Source organism: Fringilla coelebs, assembly GCF_963513975.1.
Source record: "Fringilla coelebs genome assembly, chromosome: 3".
NCBI lineage: Eukaryota > Metazoa > Chordata > Aves > Passeriformes > Fringillidae > Fringilla > Fringilla coelebs.
The window spans coordinates 79,301,120-79,319,571 of record NC_140030.1 but is presented as its reverse complement, the minus strand read 5'-3'; the positions used below and the strand labels follow the sequence as shown (position 1 = coordinate 79,319,571).

The window sequence follows — 18,452 nt, the reverse complement described above, 5'->3', positions numbered from 1 at the left end:
AAGCAGTTCTCTCTGTCTGAGGAGCCTTTAGGACCCACTGCTACTATTCAGGCCGGAGTTTCTGATTGTTGATATTAACCAGAGTTTGGCTTGACAGAACAGAATCAGATGTTCTCCTGTCCATCCTGGCTCAAAGAGACTCACAGATCTACCTCTCACTGTGCATTGGTAGTTTGCCTGCAAAAGACTCCTCAAAAGTAAACAGCTATGAAACAGAGCACAGTCAGAATGAACACACCCTTTCCATTTGCAGCCATTGGCACTGGCAATAGTTCACAGGAGCAGAAGAAAAGCAGGATTTTTAGAGCATGAGATTTAGATTACAACATGAGAGCAGGGGCAAAACTGCTGCCCTAGTTCTTGCTGTTCTTTCCCCTTTATCTTCTGCTTGTCAAAGACAGAGTAACATAAAAAATAATGGAGACTCTGCTCCATTGCCAGAGCCCTGCTTCAAAGACTTGATGTGCCAAAACTGCTAAATGAAAAAGCACTGATGTGACTACTGTGCCATATGACAGCTGGTTCCTCCCTGCCCTACTAGGGCTTCTGCCTCTGTCCAACAGCACTTAGCCCAGCACACTCCCAAGGGCCACAGGCTCACTTGTTCTCTCCCATCCCAGCTCTTCAAGCAATCCTCTCTTGCACAGCAGTTTAGACCCTAGATGAGGCTTGGGTCTAAATCCAGTGCTCCTGTGAACACTGCAATCATAAATCATGTCACAACCCTTGGTGCTATGTCGAAGCACTGAGCTTGCAACCAAGCATCAGGCAGGAATTGCCTGGGTGGGCTCAATGGTTGCATCTATTTGCTATTTTCAAACAGGGACTCCAAGCTGGGCACTGCCTACCATGGTGCACTAGACAGATTTCATTCCTAGCTGTGACTTCATAGGGCAGTAAACAGAAAAGTACTGAAAGGACATGAGACAGTGGTAGTGTAAGTGCTAGAGAGGGCACTGAAATCTCTTCTCCAGCAAGAACACCAGTAGGGCTCATGCCTTCAGGAAGCACTGGACAAACATTCCATCCTGGCACCAGGGAGAACAGCTGCTGTTTATTTTTGGATGCTGCCTTTCTCCCCAAGTTATCCCTGACTACTTAACCCATCAAGGGTGCTGACCAAGGTACAGATGGCCAGGCACATTTTGTGCACAGAGTAGCTCCTTTTCTTGTCACATCAGTTCTCATTATTCACAAGGTTCACTCTAAACTGCACTTAAACCGCTGTTCTCATCATTTCCTGCCTCCATGCCTCCCTGCTCACCACAGTACTTGCCAACCAAGGTTTCTTTGCTCCACTACTTTGATTTTTGACTTGGTTCTTGGAATTTGCCTGGGACCGTCCATCCCCAGTTTGTTACAGACTTCTCCTAGTCCTGCTCGGCCTCCAGCTTGCACAGAGCTCTGTTCTAATAACACATATTCCCATGCCACAGCCTCACTGGCATCTCAGATTTGAAGGAAGAGCAAGCCTTGCAACCTGGAAGGTTGGAAGTGCAGTTCCAACCTTTCCTCCACTAGCACCACCATGTTTGCCCCAGCCAACAAAAGCATGGCAGGAAGCAGGGATGGGGGTAATGTGCCTCTGGGAGGTACAGCAGGAGGGAGCAGCTCTGTGGCCCAGCACAGTCAAAAGGTGCATAGAGAGAAATCCACATTGCTAACATCAAATTAAAATTTAAAAGGGGCATAAAATACTTGGATACTGAGGTAATCTCTCCTTTACCCTCTTATACTCTGTTTCCTCTGACCTTGTAAAGAGTGTTAGATAGACACTGGGGCTCAGGCATGGCAAACATGAGACAAGGGCAGCTCTGAGGCTCAGAGTTAATGTTCTACCACCCCTTTGGCACATACTGATCTCCCTTGTGCAAAGCCTGCCCTGCACAATCCCATGCAACACTGACTGCTGCACACACAGATTTTCCCCTCCGAAATCTGCATACTCAGCCTGGTGTAGCTGTGGTCCATCTGGAGCCTTACAAGCTTAGAGTTTAAAAGCCTTGCCAGTTTTGGCAGATGAGCCCATTACTCCCATAAACAGGATCTCTTTGGCATCTGGAGTTTACAAGGTCTCTCAGGACAGCTCCCCGAAATCCCATCAAATGGCTTCTAGTGGCCTGGAAGGTTCAAGTTTGGGTCAAACACAAGCTACTTACTGTCACCTAATTTTGCAATGCCAAGCTCCCAAGGAGCAGCAATTCCTGTTTTCTGAGACAACCATTCAAATGGTCTCAACTGATGACATCTTCTTGATAAAATAACCTCCCGGGCCCCTGCCAGTGTTCACAGAGTCCAGTAGAACATTCCCACTGATTTCACCAGGCTTTCAAAATAATCTTTCTGGGAAAACTAATGAATAAAGGCTTGTTAAAGGATAAAGTTGTTAACAGGCTTCTTAAGAATAATTAATGAAATGAAAGGCATGATTAAAGACATGGTTTTCATCTGCAAAAGATTTGAGCCTTTAGTATTTTTGAACAATGGGAATTTAATAACCCAATCACCTTTAAAAAAACCCTTTGTGTAGAAGACATGTCAGACACATGAATTCTCCCACATTATTTTTCCATTGTCTCATTACTTACGGTCTGCCTGCTTGCTCATATCCCCTTAATCTCTGCAGAAAGGGTACTATCTGGTCTGGGGGGTTGTTTTGGGGTTAAAACCTTCCTCACACAACCAGGACAATTGGATGGTACTGAAAATAGAGATAAACACAGATCACCAGCGTGAGTGGGAGAAAGGAAATTACAAAGGAGAGCAAATCACAGAGGTAACTGCAGATCTTTTAAATGCAGACCAGAGACTTGTAGAAGTTAATATCCATAACTAAAGGGAAGAGACAGATCTGTATGACAGACAGAGCAAGACAGTCCTTTTTTAAGCAGGCTCCAAATATGTCCAAGAAAGTCTATTAATGACAAGTCTATAGATGAACCATTAATTCTGACAGCTATAAAGTGAGACTCAGTGAAAAAGCTAGGTAGCAGTAGTAGTGAGCCAAACATGGTGTAATAAATCACACTTTTCCACTTTGATGTCTACTTAGGACAGGTTCAGGCCGCACAAGGAAGAGGACAGAATACAGGTATGTTTTAATTTAACAACAACCAGTAGATTTGTACTGCTCAAATACTAGAAAACCTTGTGTTTAAGTTCCATGTGCTAACCAATATAATATTTTCAAAGCATTCAGGGGCACTTCCACCTCTGCAAGTAACAGGAATATTTTACGACACAACACAGGTAAAGGCATTACAATCCTCCTCTATTTCCTCCCACAGATATTTTTACCACTTACACAAGTCATACAGTAACACACTGCTTTTCCCTCCTAACCATGTTCATAGCAGGCTGCAGTGAGAGAAGATATCACAGTGGTCATTGTGTGACAATAGTGTAACTTTAAAGGAAAAAAGTAAACAAGATTGATTAAACATGGAACTGTTCTCAAAAAAATAGTCTCAAATAATTTAGAGAGGTCTTTTATAACATTTGCTGTTGCAAAATGAGAGGAGAACGCTGTGTCTGTGTAAGTTTGCAGCACTAAGCTCTGACCCAGCTCAGAGGCCCCAAGCACAGTCAGCATCCCGGGACCCACTGCCAGTTGTCCCAGAGGACCAGCTAATAGCTGCACCATGCAGCACCTACTAACATTTAAACTCTTTTGCCAGCCTTTTTCAGCCCTTTTAAATTAATTCATAGTTTCCATCTTCCTTTTCTGTGTGGTTTGAAAATGTGCAGAATGACAATGTGGGGCCACTGCATCCCCTGTGATGATGCTCCTCTCTCCTCACCCACTGGCATCTATTTAACCTCTTGCCTCTTTGTCTGATCATGCAGGTGCTCAGCACCAAGAGCCTGTTGCCACCTTCCAGAGGGCTGCCAGCTCTCCAGTCCACCTGGGTGAGCAAGACTGCTAGCAGCAGATTTTCCACTCTCTTTAACAGTTTTAGCAGCCACAAATTAGCACTTATACTGCACATTGTTTTCCTGCATCCTGGAGGAGCACCAGGGCAAGACTCATGCACTGAACAGCAACTAGCAGCTTCCTGAAAGGGAAAGGCAAAGCAAAGCTCAGTCACAGGTGACCTGTTGTTTCAGGCCGTGGGAATCAACATCTACAAAGTGTTTTTAATTTTTCTTATTTGTTAGTCAAAACAGGAAACAAACAACCAGCTCTGTGCAGCCTTTCAGGTCTTTGGGAGAGCTAGTTCTTCTGTTCCTGTGGTTCCCAGAAATCTCTGACAGTGAAAGTAGAGGCTGCTTTTGATACTGAGGGTAGAAACATCACCTGTACTGTTCTCTCTTCCTGGAAGTGCAATTGACCCTTCCCCAGCAGGCAGCCCGGTGAGCAGGCACTTTACAACAACCTGCCAGGGGCTCCAGAGCTCTCAGCACACACACCAAGCACTACCTGCCCCACAAGAGCAGCAGAGCAGGTCCAGTGGTGGTTCCCAGGATGACCTGACAGCCCAGGCTGCCAGGCAAGTCCCCAGCAATGAGGCAGGTCTGACCAGCTGAGGGAGGGCACCAGGTAAGGGAGGCAAGGTGTGGGTCAAGATAGCAAGGCACCAGCCTAGGCACAGGAACAAGGAGCCAAGGAGAGGGTGTGCACGTCTGTGCTGTCCCATGGATGCTTCCCACAGCCCTGGCCAAGGCAAGTGCTGCCCTGCACCAGTGCTGACCTCTGGCATGGGCAGCCAGACCCACTGGGAGGGAGAGACTGCAGCAGATGAAGCTGTCCCTGGGCCCCCAGGGCTTTGGTGAGAACTGGGAATCACAGGAGGAGTATTGTGGCAGGGAAGAGCCAAGAGGTCATTCACATCGAGGTCAGAGGATGTTATTATGCAGGATATGTTATTATCTTTCCAGATAATTCCAGACAAGTAATATCACCCAGCAGTCTCCTGGTCAAAATGACAATTTGTAGTTGACCTAGTTGCAGCATATTTAAAATGCACTTGTCCTAAGATGTACCCCATTCCCTCATTTTTCTACTCCTCCTCATTTCAATCTCCTTCTCTTCTTTTTGTTTTCTTTCTGTGTTTGTCTTTTTCATACATTTTTGGCCATACCAAAAGATGTGCTGGCTAATTCTCAGACTAGCCAAATCTTTGCCAGAAAAACAAGAGAATATTGCTCAGTCTTACTTAAATCAAAGTCAGTATTTGACCCCACCTAATTGCTTAAGGCACCTTAAGGTCACCCCAAAGTGATTAAAAGGCACAAATTTTCCATCATAAATTATTCTGCTTTCTTCACCACAAAACAAGAAGGAAAAAAATACAAACACATATTTGCAGTATTCCCAGGAAGTCCTGATCCTTTTTTCAATCCAGAATGTGGCAGCTCAGATGTGTTGCTTTCAAGCAGCAAACTTTTCTAACAATCAAAGGAAAATTCCTGAACAAGTCCTTGCTTTCCTGGAAAGGCAGGTTGTTCTTGATCCCACCAAGAGTGTGGACACAGCAGCAATCAATTCTGAGAGCTTGGCCATGATGTCGAGGAACTTCCTCTCATCAGCTCAGGCTGCCAGAAAAGTGTGCTAGGAAAATGCCTTCCCCAACACACCAGTTACCTGTGCAATGCACATGAACTCCCTGAAATCCCATACTCATTTAGTCTTGAGTTTTCAGGAATGTTTTTCAAGGTAATTATATGAATAGTTTTGGTGGTGTCTTTTTTTGTTTTTTAAAGAGACCGGTCTAGGAGTATCTTAAAAATCAACTCTTTTTTAATGGGCATCTTCAAGTGAGGAAAAAAAAAAAAGCCCTAGTTATAAAGATAGTCATTTCATTTTCAGATATACTTTTCATGGACAACTTTCTTCATTATCTGTCTAGGACAATATTCAAGAAACACAGCTTTATCCTGGATAACCAGGTCTCTCAAAAAGCTACATGTTTTGCATATTTGCAGCCAGCTACTCCAAATTCTTGGTATTTATCTTCTTCATTAGGATAGTAAACAGCCACAGAAAGTTCTAAATGGGTGAACTGAGAAGACTGGTTGAAGAAACATCAGACAGCTCCTCTAGGGATTGGACAGACTAGAGTACCTGTGGACATCTGAGCTGAAGAAGTTGTTAATTGTTAATCTACAAAAACCTCACCATTGCTCCTACTGATAGAAACCAGTCTTTTTCAGCATCTGCCTGTCTTTCTGAAAAGCATCTGCCTGTACTATAACAGAGATGTTAAAGAAGCCTGGTTTCTGAGTATGCTCCCTGACAATGAGGTGCAGCAGAAACAAACCTGTGACACGTGAGATGAGCACATTCCATTGCTCTGATCCTTCAGCTCACATCCCTACATATGAAGAAGAGAAAAGAGGGCAAATCTTTGTGCAGCTCCTCAGCTGGTTCCATTTACCATACAGTTCCTACTGCTTTAAACAGGTTTGCCACTGCAACACACAGAGCACCATATTTCTACAGAAGACTCGAGAAGTGCAGGGTCTTCTTCATAATTTGCTCTTTGTCTGTTTTTTCTTTTCAGCTGGTCAGGATGAAAAGCAGCCTCATATGAGTCTTCCTTTCTCTCAGTCACTGGGTGCTCCTCCACCTTTTGAGATTATCTACTCACAAACTGGTTTCATTGAAATCTGTTCTTCTCAGTGACAGCATTCAGGAGACATGCTGGCCACTTTGATAACAAATGAGCATCATCCCTTCTCTGTGGGTAGGGTCCCATGCTCTGCAACCATCATCCCTAGCTCCTGTTGGTGCTGTTTGCTCATGACTCTGCTGAAGGATGTATACAACTGGCAAACAACACTGCCAGAATATAGGAATATTCCTTCTGATTTTCCTCTAGTTTCTTTTCCCATTACCCAGGCCTGCCCTTCCTTTACCTGATTTCTGCTCCTAAGCAAAATCACAAAAAAACTTCTGTGTGCTTCATGATTGACTTGGCCCTTTGTTGTCCTCAGTTTTTAGATCCTTCATGGGGTGTTTAAGTAGTGCTCAGCATAAGGAGGGAAATCACCCTAGCGATGAAAGATGACAGGGTTCCTCCTAGCCTAAGGGAGACCACACACCTTATTCAGCCATCAGACTCATCCAACAAGTCTTCCTCCCAAAGGGAAGCTGACAGCTCCTTCTGGGAAAGGCAATCTAAGGACAAGGTCAGGGCTCTCCAGGCTGGAGGACACTGGCAAGCTCACGCCCAACTTTGTTGAAGCCTATATTGTATTCACCCTCTGGCTCTGGTCAAGAGCACACCAACTCTGTGCAGCTTATTGAGTCTTCAACAGAGTTAAATCTTTGCTTCCTGGGATTCCCAGGAACTGTTTCTGTCCTAATCAGAGGCAAGGGCGTTCATCTGACTGCAACTCAGAGCAAAACATCCCTTCTGGGAACATCTGTCAGGAGGTTCCAAAAACAAAGACATTTTGGGGTTTATTTATAAGAACAGCAATTTTGATGAAGTTATCTATGCCTAATAAGTAGAAAGCAATTTTTAGACAATATCTTTGTGTTTTGGTGGGCTGAAGGGATAGAGAAATCTGTAGGTGAGAGATCCTCAACTTAAACAAAAAAAATATCCTGCAGTCTCTGCCTCACTATCAATGCAATTTAGAGGAACAAGACCAAAACAGATCTAGTGAGGTGTATTTAAAACCTTAAAAAAAGTTAGTGCTCTGAGGGCAGCGATACAAGGCTCCTAATCATGGCTTGAAATGTGCACGTCAAAGTTCCCAGGTTTACTGATTTCCTCAGCTCCTAAGTTGTTAATTTAAGTATTTAAGTTATTGTCTAAACTGACCTCTCTACATTGACTCTGAGCTGTGTGATCTCTAGTATTTGCACTACTATCAGTAAAAGGTTTTTTTTTCTCTTTCATGTGTGAAAGCAATGGAAATAGACTCGTGGAAATCTGGACTGAGCCTTTTTGACACAGGTAAATATTTAAAGCATCTAGTAACTAGTCTGGGAATAAGTGGTTTCCATCACACACATGGGTAAAGCTAAATCTATTTATTCATCAGGCCCACGACACTGATGATAACAATCTCGTTTTAAGTAATTACAGCATTTAAAATTGTAAATAAGGTATGTTGTTTACATCTTAGCAGATTATTCTGTGCTTTCGCCACTCTTGAGTTCCTGCTTAAAGCAGGAGAAGAAGAGCGGAGCTCTGGAAAGAGTTGGCAGCTACACTTCAGGAAAGAGATTCCAGCTACTGAAATCCATTTGTAAATGAGAAGGTATTTTGGGAATGCCACAGCTGAGATCACAGTTTAGAGCTGCAATCAGTGAAGAACATGACAGATTATCCTGATGTCAATGTACTTAGGGAAGACATTCAGATAAGAAAAGGAGGATTTGTGTCAGACGTAAAGAATAATGAACATCGTTGAAATTTTCTGACATTTTATCCTTCAAAAAAGACAATATGGAGATAAGAATATTTTATGAGTATTGGTGAAGGAAAAAAACCCCTACATTTGTAACAGGCTCTAGTAGCAACAAGACCAAGACTTGTGCAACCCTTAATCAGGAGCAGCTTCCCACTGCAGATTTAACAGCTCCCTTTCCTGGGGAGCATTAAAAGCACACTGCACAAGACACAGACCAATTCATGACATGGCACTCTCCCTCTTACCAGGGGCCTCACCATCCAATACAAGAGGTCTTTCCCTTCACGGGTTTTGATGCTGGAGAGGGCTGTGCTGGTGGCCCTTGTAAAGGCCATTCCCTTGAATATTCTTCTTACTTCAAAGAATAGTGTGCTTATTCAGGAAAAGCTACAACACCAGGGCCAGGGTGCAGAGAGATATTTTGAGGCAGAAAATGACAGATTGCATTAAATGCAATGAAAGGTTGGGCATGGGGGAAGGGATGTTGTATTAATAGTTTCTCAGCAACTGAAGTGCCAGCATAGACTTGTGTGATAAAGTCTGATGAATTCAGATTGTCACTTCAAAGGAGTGGTTTCTGGCGTGGATCTAATCACTGCTGTCTTTCTTAAATGAATGGGAAGTTTAATCAGTATGGACAGCTGTGACAATCAGCGAAGGGAACTTTAATTAGCATGGCGTGGACTGCCCATGCAGCGAGTTGAAATTCCCATGGCAATACCAACAATAAATTGGACTGGCAGAACAGGGAGGCCCATAGATACTGACCACCTCCCCAATTAGTTGGGGAAGAGTATTTGGTGGGTGACCTTATTGTTCCACTATGCACAAATCAGCCAGCTGACCCACAACCTTCAAGAACTGATAATTGCACTGACAAATAAAAAAAAACAGCACTGCCTACACATGAGTTTTCCATGCTGACAAAGCTAATGTCAGCTGTATGCCTGGGAAAAGAATATGGATTTTACAGCATGCAGATAAACGCATGAGGCAAATAGCTATCCATGAATTATCCTTCATGTACAATTTAGTTGCTAAAATGGATGGCACATGTTAATTTCTAATTTCACTACAGTGTTATATCCACCTACTTTCTGTTCTGCAAATAAGGCAAGGTGGGGATGGAAATGCACATATGGGATACCAAGCTGGCACATGTAAGATATGCAGTGCAGGCTGCAGGATGAAGCGTGGCTTTGGTCTGTTGCTGAGGAACTATTATGCGTCTGTGTAATTAAAGCCTGTACTGGAATATACACAGGCAGGAAGGCAGGCTGATGACTATTTCAGTTTAAAAAAAAAAAAATCATTTTCATCCATGTGGTTGACAAAGAGAGGCTGTGCATGGCCAAGTCATGTTGCCTTCCACATCAGATAAACTAACCATAGACTTGCATAAGACTTGCCTTCCTTCAAAGGCAGATTTGGTTTGTGTCAGCAAGGCCTTCGGGCCTGAGAGAGGTCAGAAATGTTTCCTGCAGCAGATATCACTGGATGGAACTGTTTGGTGTTACCCCCATTCCACATTATTTTTCCTCAGTCAGGAACAGGTGGCCAGCCTCAGGCAGTGCTGCCCCAGCACCACCACTCTACCTCTCCCTGCTGGTGTGTCTCCCATCCAAATGGGCTCCCACAGGCAAACACACAACACCAGGTGCACTCTTCCCTGTTCCCTGCCTGGGAGCTCATCCCCAGTGTGCAAGACAAGAGGCACGAGCCTGCAGAGTGCTGGACAACAGCTCCAGCCGTAAGAGATGAGGCCGGTCGGAGCCTGGCTTGCCAGCCTGCTTTTGAATGCATCCAGCCTGCTCTGGCACAAGAGGGCCAGCTCCACCAACTGCGGGAGAGAGGCTTTTCTGTCACAAGAGCCAGTGCCAGGATGGGTGGAGAGCTCCTATTCCCAGTCCAGAAATATCCTGTCCAAAGTTTGGGCAGGAGCACAGGGAAGCTGCAGGTGGGTCTGCAGGCACTGCAGGCACAACGTACGCGGTGACAAAAAGCAGCACCAGCCCTGGGCTCTCCTAACCTGGCCAGACATAGCAGGGAAATTCTCAAACAAAGCACACAAAGCAATCACCAACTCTTGCTGTAAATAAAGTAGGGCAACTCTCTGTGCTCTTTGCCTGCTTCACTCACAGGCAGCCCCGTGGGCTCCCATACAAGGCCAAGCCCAGTGCTCCAGCTAGCTCCACATCCTGGCTCTAGCAACAGGCATCAGCAGATGCCTGGGGACAAGTAAAGCAGAGGGAAATCACTGCTTTGGTGCTGCTGTTAGCAGCTCTGTTTGGTCCCTGCAGTAGAAACTTTCTGCACTGGCAGCTGAATTTCAAACTGAGAAGCTGAAGCACCCCTGTCTGGTACAGATGCTGCTGTGTGCTGAAGCCTCCCAGCAGGGATAGGTACCAATCAGGTCAGCTTTACACCAGGTCCTGCACACCCAGACTTCATACAAACATGGCCCCTGACCCAAAACTATGGGCAGCTTTCAGCATGCAGCTAGAAGGACTCAAAAAATGTTGCATTTACAATTATAAGAGGTAAAATTTTAGACTTAACTGGAATAGAAAGAGAAGTGGTTACAGAGGGGGATGGAGCTGGTATTTCCCTCCATTTTCTTCACAGTACTCTGTCTTATTATGGCTTGGTCCTTAATACCTTCAGCAACCAGCTTTGGCTGTTACATCTCCCAGGATATTTAGGTGGTGACCTTCCCTGATGTCCCTTTACAAACACTGATGGTTTGCTTGCTCATGGCTGGCTGCTGTGGAGAGACAAAATCTGTAGCACCTAGTAACTTCTCATAGTTTTCTCTATAGAGCTCACACTTTCTAAAATTACCTTTTCACTGTGTCTCTGAAGTCAGTAATCTTTCCTCAACTTACTTGGTGATGAAGATTTTAGGAAGTCTTCCACCTAGTTTCTTTAAAATTCCAACACCCAGTTTACAAAAGTAATGAGCTGTTCTGCTGTTCTTTAGACCAACAGCTCTCTCTTGGTGAGTGTTCAGTTTGTAACTTGTCTGATCATTGCTGTCTCTTCTGAGGATTATCCCAGCTAAATCCCCTTAATCTTGTCACGCTGTACTGAAAAGACAGCTCTTTTGCCCTTGCTTGGAAGGGAGATGCTGGACTGCAGGAGAGTTTTGACAGACATTTAAGTCATGAGTGAAGTTCAACATTTTTAGACCTGATGCCAGCCTGATGGTGTCCTGTGAGTCAGTACCTTTCACAAGGACATCAACTCATCTTTTCAAGGCTGCTACCACCCAAATACTTCACTAGAATACACTAGTGAGCCATGAGACTTTCTCTTGACTTAACCATAGCTCTGTTACCCTCTTTCATTTGTGCTTTGCAAAATAACCCAGACTTCTGGGGGCACCTAAGGAGCTGTGGCTTGCATTGCTTCCCCAGCTGTAATGAGCTGGAGTCAGCTGCTGCCTGTGCTTTCCTCTCCAGACAGAAAACAACAGGATAAATCCTTGGCTTATCCTCTTCAGACATTGTGCAGCTCACTGTAAGGCACAGTGAACCAGTGGTGCAGCAGTGCTGGTTTTCAGGAGAAGATTGCTGGGAATCACCATCCCACACCATGGCCACCAGCCACACTCAGCTCCTGAGGAGCTCACTACTTGTGTGATGCTCCCAAGCCCTTGCAGTTAGGGAACTGACTCCCAAAGGGGAACAACGCTGAGCAGGTGCTAGGAGAGATTTTGGTGGCATTCCTAGAAATGTCTCTGCTCTTGTTTTACCGCAGGAGTGATGTAGATGAAAAAAAGGTAAGCTCCAAGGATGTCCTCCCCATCCCATTTCCCTCCCACATCAATCCTCAGGCCAGGGGGTCTCTGCAGTGACCCTGGTCCCACTTCCTTAAAGAGTAAGGGCAGCCACCAAGCACACACTGATAGATCCTTTCCTTTCTCTGTTTAGGCTTCAATTCAAGGGAAGAATTGAATCCAAAGCCGCTGGAATCCATCTCCCAGGGGAATCAGAGTATGTACTTCAGAATTAACTTCACAATTAAGGGATATTATTAATTACATATTGCTAGAATGCATTCAAATTAAATAGCAAAAGGTAAGTTTTCTGGAAAGCCTAAGAAAATCCAGGAGCACATTTTGCAGAGAGGTGAACACTCTCTGCTGACCCCTCATACACAGAACTGGTTTTTCTTCTAAAGGGAAGCAAATAACAGCCAAAATTTAGCTTACCTGGGCAGTGAGATGGTGGCTGCTCCCTACCACCTCTTCCCAGGCAGTATCAGCTCCAGGCTCCCAGCAGAGCTTCTTCACTCAGGTACTTTGGTGGCAGAGGACAGCAATCCAGTGTGCTGTAGAGCAGGCTCCCCTGGCTGTGCTGTGTGCAGGCACCCTTCTCACAGCAGTGGGTGGGAGGGAAGGAAACCACCTGAGAAAGGGACCCAACGCCTGCCACAGCCAGGAGGGAGAGGATGCAGAGAGATCATCAAGGACCACCCAAGTTCAGAGAAGAAAATGCAGGTTCCCCTACTCTGAAATCTTCTACAGCCCTTTAAAAAGGCAGATTTACCCATTATTCCATCTTTAGTTGAGGCCCAAAGTAGCAGAAGAAAGAGAAAGCAAGTTCTTAGTGGAGGGGTGGGGTTGCCTGCCACCTCTTCATTAGAAGCCACCCCAAAGAGAGGGTTCACCCTTCCAAGAGTGGCTGGGTCCTCTCTTGCCCATCCTTGGGTAGCTGAACACTGTCTGGACTCTTTACAGTAACTACTGAAGCAAATGTCTGTGTATTCCCAGGCATTCCTCTTAATATTTGAACAATTCTTTTCCTTATCAAAGATGTCAAATATACCTGAAACTGACACAGAAATAAGGGAAAGAGGAAGAAAAAGGGATGGCTCTGCCCTATAGACCCCATTGCCCTGCAGAAAAGCAGAGCTTGGTGCAGTGGAGACACCAGCAAGGACAGCTGTGTTTCCAGCAGTTAAACTGAAATAAGTTACACCAGAAACAAAATTTTCATCCCACTGATATCTCTAGGACCATAAAAGTCCTGTTTCAGATCTTGCCTCCCTGCAAATGAGAAAGTGCTCACCTCCCTATGAAGCACCCTAGCCTGTGCTCTTGCAGCGTCCCTCTCATGCCCCAGCACTGAATCGGAATCCTCCTCCCCAGAAACCAAGTCTGTCTATAAGTGTATGTAAATCTTTGCCTCCCCAGACCCTGCTGACTAACAAACTGCCCACTTCCCACATACAGATCTCATGAACTAGTTCCCTTTGAAGGACAAGAAATTCAGGAAAACTTGGCTGTTAATTGAGGTATTTGTTGTGGGTTCCCGACCTTGCCTCACGATCTGCTGCGAGCGGACACGGTTCTCAGTCACGCTCCTGTAATTCAGCATTATTAGAATTAGAAAAAAGAGACAGCTATGGGAGAAAAAATTGAAGGTAATGAGATGGGAGGCAGTTGCATAAGCCACTAAGAACAATTGGTGCTTTGTAGCCTTCGGGCTACCTAATGATTAAAACACAGTAGTTTGAACAGTCTGATTGGTAGGAGGCATCATCAGAGAGAAATCAAGAGATGGGGATGACCCAGACGCTGGAGGGGGAAAATGTTAATTAGCGCTCTAGTTAAGCCAAATTTTGATCCCACTCTGGTCGCAGACCAAAGCTGAATGTTTCACCACTAACTTACAGAAATGTGAAAGGAGGTTTGCAGAGATGAAGACAGCATTTGCAGCACAAAGATGAGGTTCACCTGTGTAATTAAAGGGAAGAGTTTGTTTGGGTACAAGCGTACCTTTTATAGAACACTGCTTTCAGCCCAGAGAGGAAACACACACAGCACACTGCTGCTGCTGCACACATGGGTACAAGGCTACAACAACATGCAAAAGAACAGCCCCCCTTCGGTCTGAACATCCCAAGCAAAATCACCATCCTTGATGTTAGCTCCAGCCCAGAAGGAAACTGATGAACAATTCTCATTCAGAAGTGCAGAGCTGCCAGGATTGTTGTCAGTAATCCTGGATTGCAATCACCCTGAAGAGACTCCACAGTGTCCTTCCCCTGAGGCCCATCCCAGGCATCACACATTTCAGGAACTTCTCTCCCTTCTGAGACACATTAACACAGTAACTGTTCCTGTTATGTCTATTACATCAATTAAGTCCACAAGAGTGTCACCAAGGAAATCCCCTTAGTTTGTGCTCTGCAGGTGGCCAGACCGCAAAATCCAAGCACCACGGCTGGTTTTACAAACTCCCATCACCTCTGGGCTGCAAATAAAGCATGCTGAGCCCAAGACATGGCTCTGAGGGCACAGGATATACAAGTCAGCTTGCTCCTGTGGGGCTGACCTCCCTGGCCCCCACAATGGGGTGCTCCCAGACTGACTCCTGTGAAAAGATTCTTGTCCTTTTGTCACACAGTCAAGCTTAGATGTTGTATGGGACAAAGTCATGCCAAGAACTGTGCTTACCAACCAGTAGGACTGACGAGCTGCCAACTGTGACTTGTCCTTGTCAAAGGCTTTTTTGTAGAGTTTACACAGCAGGACAAGTCACTGGATGCAGAGTTTTTAGGCCTTTGCTGCTTGCAAGAAGCACAGCAATCAGAAAGCACTAAAAATACATTCCATGTTTCTTTGTCTCTCCTCAGATTGCAAGGTTGATTTGTCCTTCTTAATGGATGGGAGCTGGAGCATTGGCAAACGGCGCTTTCAGCTCCAGAAGCGGTTCCTTGGTAATGTGGCTCAAGCCCTGGGCATTGGCAGCGCTGGTCCTCTGATGGGCATTGTTCAGTATGGGTAAGAGTTTCCCACACATTCCCATTGCCACAGGACATGACTGCACACTCTGGCAGCTGTAGCTCTGTAGCATTCACATTCTCTGAAAAAAATCCCTTCGCCCAGGATTTTTTTCCTGGGAAGCTGAGAAGCCTCAGAGAAAAGGAAAACAATTCTTATGTCATTTGCTTCTCCTGTGTTGTGCTCACATGTGGAATGTGTTTGGAGACTGTTTACCCACAGGTGATATTGTTTCACTGGATTCTGCTGTGAGTCATTTTGACTCTTTGGCCAATCAGGGCCAAGCTGTGTCGAGGCTCTGGAAAGAGTCACCAGTTTACATTATTATCTTTTTAGCATTCTGCAAGTATCCTTTCTGTATTCTTTAGTATAGCTTAGTATAGCATTCTTTAATATAATATAGTATCATAAAGTAATAAATTAGCCTTCTGAGAACATGGAGTCAGATACATCATTCCTGCCTTCATCAGGACATTTCCCAACAAATACAATACAGCTCTAAGCTGATACGTGCTAAAGCCTCACTCCAGCTTGCACTCAGGAGCCAGGTAGCACAGACCAGCCCTATGGCTTTTGTGTTGTATGTGAAGCAAAACACTGACATTTGCTCTAATTTTTCCTTTTAGTGATGACCCTTCCACAGAATTTAACTTAAAAACTTATGCCAACTCCAAGGATCTAAGGAATGCCATTGAGAAAATTCAACAGAAAGGGGGACTTTCCAATGTTGGTAGGTGATGGGGCTGCTTGCACTTCCTCCGCTCGGGCAGGGCTTCAGAGCCTGGGCTATAGCAAGCCCACACCTCCTCACAGGATACAGAGGCTGGGACCAAACAGTGCTTAGTGCTAGGGCCAGGCTGGTGAGGGAACACTGCTCCCACCATGACCTGCATGTGTTGATCCCAGGCCCTGCAAATCCATCACAAATTGAAAGGACATACGGGCAGTTCCCATCAACGCTTTGGGGATCCTTGATAACCCAGCTCATCACCCCCACCCTCTCTGGGGCATAGGGAGGGGGTTCAGTGCAGGAGGCCTCAGGAAGCACTGGCACCAGTAGCAGTGGTCTCCCTTCCTGCTCACACAGACACAGAAACTGCTCTCCCCAGCTCTCTGCAGCCTCCAACACTTGAGTTAGCTCTCTGCCTACTATTTCATGGGATATTATCAGATAGAATGCTTCCAGATCCATAACTCCTCCTCAACTCCTCTTCTATTGCAGGGAAAGCACTTTCATTTGTTAACAAAAACTTCTTCCTGGACGCGAATGGAAACCGAGGTGGAGCACCCAATGTGGTTGTAGTGATGGTGGATGGGTGGCCGACCGACCGAGTGGAAGAGGCCTCCAGGCTGGCCAGAGAATCAGGGATCAACATTTTCTTTGTCACTGTTGAAGCAGCTGCTCAAAGTGAAAAACAGAATGTTATTGAACCAAACTTTGTGGACAAGGTAATTTGTGAGTCTGACAGGACTGAGCCTGAGCATTTGACCAGGCTGAGTCTGACTACACTTTCCAACCTACTTCGTTCAGGGCATTTTCCTTTCCTTCTTATCACTTATGGTTATTTCTTTTCCTTCTTATACATACTGTTTTGAGTTTTTCTGTACAAAAACCAGGCAGTAATGCTGAGGTCAGAAAGGGGATGAAATCAGTAAAGTTCTGGTTTGAGGTACATCATTGAGCAAATGGCTTTTGACCAAGTAAACCTTAGCACACACCCGCAGTTGTACTGAGACAAGTGGCTTTCCAAATACACAGTATTTGGAAAATGACAAAGTACAATTGCAGCTTGAGCAATCTGGAATTGTTTTTTCCACAAACCTCTTGCTGTGCATCTCCCAGTAGGGAAAGGGTGAGGAAACCTGTCAACCTAATGTCAATATTGCATTTACAAACAGGTCCCACCAAGCAAAGGTTGGCACAGTCCCAACATAAGCACATCGTAGTTTTTCTGATACACTGGATAACTCAAACATTCTCTTTTCACTGCTGAAGAAGGCTATTTTTCAGTTACTTTTTTCTGCTGCTATGGACTTCATGGTAGCACTTGGAAAAAGGATAAATCCCTGCCACATGCAGAAATAAAAAGAGAATGCAAGCTTTGATTGATTTGTATTTGGCACCAACACAATCTGTCTGATAACAGTGCTTTAGAACAAGCTGGTACCCAGTTAGGGCAGGAGATACCTACCATGTGGCTGGGCCTAGGAAACAGGGTGGAGTTATCTGGTATTTTCAGAAAACAGATTCCCATCTGAGCTGGGTTGCTCTGCCATGAAATAATCTCCCATGAGTTTCAGAGCTGTTCCAAAGACCTGCACTGTCTCTGGTCAGCATAAAATTGGATTGTAGTCTCATTTGCATTTAGTGTTTTTAAAAGAACAAAGCTACAGTGAGTCTCTGCAAACCTGCCAGGGACACAGCAGAAGTAAGAGTAGAGTGGGCTCAGAACAGCAAGGTAAGGAGGGAATGGTGGCTTGATATTGCTGCATCATAACACTAAAATAGAAGTGAGAGAGTAAGAAGAACAAATGAGAGCAGGTGTAACTTCCTTGGAGCTGCTAGGCTTTATGCAAGTCAAGACCAATGCCTTGGTCTTTTAAAACAGTCAGATACATACACCATCACAAAGCTGATAGATAAAACCAGGCTTAACATAATATTCTCACCCAGAGAAATGAGGAATTGACCTTTGAGAAGCACTAAAGCCAATTTGATCCAGCCTGTTTGTACTGGCCAGCCTGTTTGTACTGGATCCAGCCACTCCATTCCTTGCCCCACCCTTCCCCTCCTCCACCCCTTGACTTTTCCCATGTCCTCTTCTGTGCCAGCCCTACTTCCTACCCACACTCACCTGACTCCCACTAACCCTACAGAAGCCTCCCACAGATCTGGCCCTTAGGAGTATTTATTTATAAAAGTTAATGTGTTTGTTTTTGGTTTTTTTACTATTTGGCAGAGCCAACACAATGAGCCTGGGTTTGCTCTGCTTAGAAAGGTATGAACCAAGTTATCCTCAGCTTAAGGCCCAGGTTTCACTTCAAAGTAGTAGGGTTTGTCAGCAGGCAAAACTTTCTTTCTTGTCCTGAATGATGGGAGCTGAAGTTGGTACCTGGCAAACACACAGGCTCTTGTAATGTCCATGGGAGCCAGGCTAAGAGCAGCTCCGTGATTTGGATGTTTTTCCCACGAACAATATGGCTCACATAAAAAAGCCTGACAGGTGGCAAACTTGCTTATTACAGTTTTTTCACTACTATAATATCAGCTCCATCCCACAGTTAAAAAAAAAAA

At 45.0% G+C, this 18,452-nt stretch overlaps 1 protein-coding gene across 1 annotated transcript in view; it reads left to right on the top strand.

Annotated features, from left to right (window-relative positions):
* The window catches only part of VIT (vitrin), a gene marked incomplete at both ends in the record, with an annotated part of 35,416 nt that overhangs the window by 15,737 nt on the left and 1,227 nt on the right, over nt 1-18,452 (top strand). Inside the window, 8 exons of the mRNA XM_084202739.1 lie at nt 3,053-3,091; nt 3,193-3,249; nt 3,847-3,909; nt 7,860-7,907; nt 12,300-12,362; nt 15,010-15,157; nt 15,784-15,887; nt 16,380-16,606. Coding sequence (XP_084058865.1) covers nt 3,053-3,091; nt 3,193-3,249; nt 3,847-3,909; nt 7,860-7,907; nt 12,300-12,362; nt 15,010-15,157; nt 15,784-15,887; nt 16,380-16,606 — 749 coding nt within the window. The remainder of the gene's footprint in view (nt 1-3,052; nt 3,092-3,192; nt 3,250-3,846; nt 3,910-7,859; nt 7,908-12,299; nt 12,363-15,009; nt 15,158-15,783; nt 15,888-16,379; nt 16,607-18,452) is intronic.